This window comes from Gossypium raimondii, chromosome 9 (genome assembly GCF_025698545.1).
Source record: "Gossypium raimondii isolate GPD5lz chromosome 9, ASM2569854v1, whole genome shotgun sequence".
In the NCBI taxonomy this organism is placed as follows: Eukaryota; Viridiplantae; Streptophyta; class Magnoliopsida; order Malvales; family Malvaceae; genus Gossypium; species Gossypium raimondii.
Window position 1 is genome coordinate 48,316,684 of NC_068573.1, and position 3,288 is coordinate 48,319,971.

At 38.8% G+C, this 3,288-nt stretch overlaps 1 protein-coding gene across 1 annotated transcript; it reads right to left on the reverse strand.

Moving 5' to 3' along the window:
* Window positions 1-317: 317 nt before the first annotated feature.
* LOC105800617 (U-box domain-containing protein 9-like) lies at window positions 318-2,892 on the reverse strand. The gene is made up of 2 exons (XM_052621442.1): window positions 1,365-2,892; window positions 318-1,256 (listed from the first exon to the last, which is right to left on the reverse strand). The coding sequence occupies exons 1-2, from the start codon at window positions 2,481-2,483 to the stop codon at window positions 441-443; spliced, it is 1,935 nt and encodes a 644-aa protein (XP_052477402.1). The 5' UTR covers window positions 2,484-2,892; the 3' UTR covers window positions 318-440.
* Between the last annotated feature and the right edge of the window lie 396 nt (window positions 2,893-3,288).

Sequence of the window (3,288 nt, forward strand, 5' to 3'; positions counted from 1 at the left end):
ATGAGATTGACAAAAAATATAAACATTAAAACTAAATTCAACATTATTCCTTATATTTTCCCTCAAATAAGGATTATAGTAATTAATTTAATTAATGGAATTATGCTCGAAATTGCTTGTGAAAAAGTACTAACGCTCAAAATCTCATTTATTATGAAAATAAATTAGTAATGATAAATTTAACTCTTAATATTTTTTTTTATGATTAGGTCCTAATTTTTTAGTCAGCTTTTAAATTTAAGCCCATTGGAATTGAAGATGAAGATTCAAAGCAAACAATATTTGAATTTGTTTGAGAAGAAGAATGAAATCAAATGTAAAAAGAATGGTTTTCCCTTGGGATTTTATTTCATCAAGTAAGACATATCAAGCTAGAAAAGGTTTTTATTTCCTTTTGGTCCCTTAGTTCTGCAAATGTTTACAGAGTAGTCCCTTTAATTTCATCTGCGCGTGAAACAACGTATGGCGGCACTAGCACTGCTGGTGTTTTCAGCACGTTGGGAACTGATATTTCTTCTGTGCTCAACCAAGCGTCGGAAAGCATCAACATCCTCAAATTCAAAAAAGACGTCTTGACGTGAAGATAGAACTGCAAGAATCGCCAATAGCTGATCAACAAGTATACCTTCATCAATCTTCTGCGACATAACCTTGATTGCCCCTAATTTATTAAACTTTGCTATGTTCTCATGTACAGTACAGAGGCTGAGTATAGCTGCGGCAGCATCCTCTATGTCTACGAATCGAAGCAAAGCCGCAGGAATGGTGGATTTTCCGATGATGAACTTGTTAGATTCGAGTGACAATAACGATACCAGAGTCATTGCAGCAGTTCTCGTTGTTTCCATGGTTCCAGTGTAAAGAGTGCGATCAAGCAAAGGGATGACACTAGGATGTTCCGCCATATGTTGCTTATTGTTGTCATCGGTTGAAATGTCTAAAACTATTTCCATCAAATCTTGCTTCATTTTGAGTTTGGAAACTCTGTAGCTCAAATCTTGCTCGAGTTCGGGATCGTAATAGTCCTCGGACAATAACGGACCGAGTAATCTCGAGATGCTGTCCGGGAGCTCGGCAAAAATTGCCCTGTATGCTGGTTGTGACTTTGTCAGTTTGCTAAGCTCTCTAGCAGCTCTCACCTTATCAGAAAATGAACCACACAACCTTTCAAGGTGCATGTTTGCCGAAACTCGACTCGCGTCCATCATCTCTTGGCTTTTTAGTTTAGCTTCATTTGATTTCATCCACTTCAGCGCCTGAAAATTGATAAACATCCATAAAAGATTCTTTAAGAATTACAACATTTCTGGAATGATAATACAAGAAATCAATTAAAACCCATTAAAGAAACAAGAAAGCCTAACCTGGTTTGAAACCGAAACAAAGGGATTACCCATGACGAGTGATGGAGATGACATAGGAGAGGCGCCGTCTTGCTTAGGTGGCAAGACTGCTTTACCTTTATCATCATCCATTCCAATAACAGCAGGTTGATTCAACTTCATCTCTCTTAAACGAGACAAGATTCTTATGGATTCGCTTATTGTATCAATCCTATTGTCATCATCATCTTCTTCTTCAAGAATCATTCTTACCACCCTTTCAAGTTCTTTCTTTAACTCCCTTACTTCCCCTGTTAATGATGATGATGAATCCCCTGTTTCAGCCATTGAAGATGGATCTTTCCCTTTTGCTAATGATGACTTCCCTGTTTCAGCCATTGAAGATGGTTCTTTCTCTTTTGCTAATGATGACTCCCCTGTTTCAGTCATTGAAGATGGTTCTTCCCCTGCCGCTGCCGGTGACTCCCCTGTTTCAGCCATTGAAGATGGTTCTTTCTCTTTTGCTAATGATGACTCCCCTATTTCATCTATTGAAGATGGTTCTTCCCCTGAAGCTGCCGGTGATTCCCCTGTTTCAGCCATTGAAGAGGGTTCTTTCTCTTTTGCTAATGATGACTCCCCTGTTTCATCTATTGAAGATGGTTCTTCCCCTGACGCTGCCTGTGGCTCCCCTGTTTCAGCCATTGAAGATGGTTCTTTCTCTTTTGCTAATGATGACTCCCCTGTTTCATCTATTGAAGATGGTTCTTCCCCTGAAGCTGCCGGTGACCCTGTTTCAGCCATTGAAGAGGGTTCTTTCTCTTTTGCTAATGATGACTCCCCTGTTTCATCTATTGAGGATGGTTCTTCCCCTGACGCTGCCTGTGACTCCCCTGTTTCAGCCATTGAAGATGGTTCTTTCTCTTTTGCTAATGATGGCTCCCCTGTTTCAGCCATTGAAGATGGTTCTTCCCCTGACGCTGCTGGTGACTCCCCTGTTTCAGCCATTGAAGATGGTTCTTTCTCTTTTGCTAATGATGACTCCCCTGTTTCAACCATTGAAGATGGTTCTTCCCCTGACGCTGCTGATGACTCCCCTGTTTCAGCCATTGAAGATGGTTCTTTCCTTTCTGCCGATACTGAATCATCTGTTTCGGCCATTGAAGAAAGAAAAAGAATTGAAAGCTTCTTGGTTCTTTCTGCTTTGAGCACTCAAGAAAGAAAATAAAACCGGGGGAGGGGGGAGGGGGGAGTTCTAATAGCAAAAGAGATTAATGAAAAGAAAAGATTGTAATTTGGACTGAATTTATACATATTTATAGAGTAAACTACCCATCATTCTATTATTGTTAAATTTTCTTTTGTCACTCAAGTTACAAATTCGTCACTAATTTCTTTTTTTCTTTTTTTCTTTTCCGTTAAGTGCATAACAGAGGAATGACGTGGAATTAAACAAATCTTGAATTTCCACCTAATATATTTTAAAAGCCACCTAATTTTCATGCCAGATTAAACAAATAAAAATTAAATCTTAAGCCGCCCTCCCCAGCTTTTCTTCTTTTATCAGAGAACTCCCCCCTCCCCGCCAAAAAAAAAAAACCCTTGGTGATTAGCCTACTTGAAATCTCCTCTCTAAAAATCTTCTTATAATCGCCATCAAGTTATCATCTTGAAACAGAAAAACCACCCCCACAATACCAAATATCCGCCTTAGCTTTGTCGTACCCGTTTTGTTTACTATCTTCCTTGCTCATTCTTTTGTTCTTTTGTTTACGATCTTTGTTTGATCTTCATGATATCAGTAGTTCATCATAGACTTTAGTGAAGGTTCCATAACCCAACATACAACCGAGCTCATATTTTCCGTGGAGCAGAGATGTGTTCTGGGTTTTAGCTTTATCCGCCATTTTTGAACTTTAAAAGTTCGAGAAATAGAAAAAAAAAAAACCCTTTGATCTGAATTTCT

Coding starts and splice junctions, on each gene's coding strand:
- LOC105800617 (XM_052621442.1), bottom strand. CDS start 2,483: ATGGCCGAAACAGATGATTCAGTATCGGCAGAAAGGAAAGAACCATCT. Junction 1,257..1,364: donor TTGTTTCGGTTTCAAACCAG/GTTAGGCTTTCT, acceptor ATCAATTTTCAG/GCGCTGAAGTGGATGAAATC.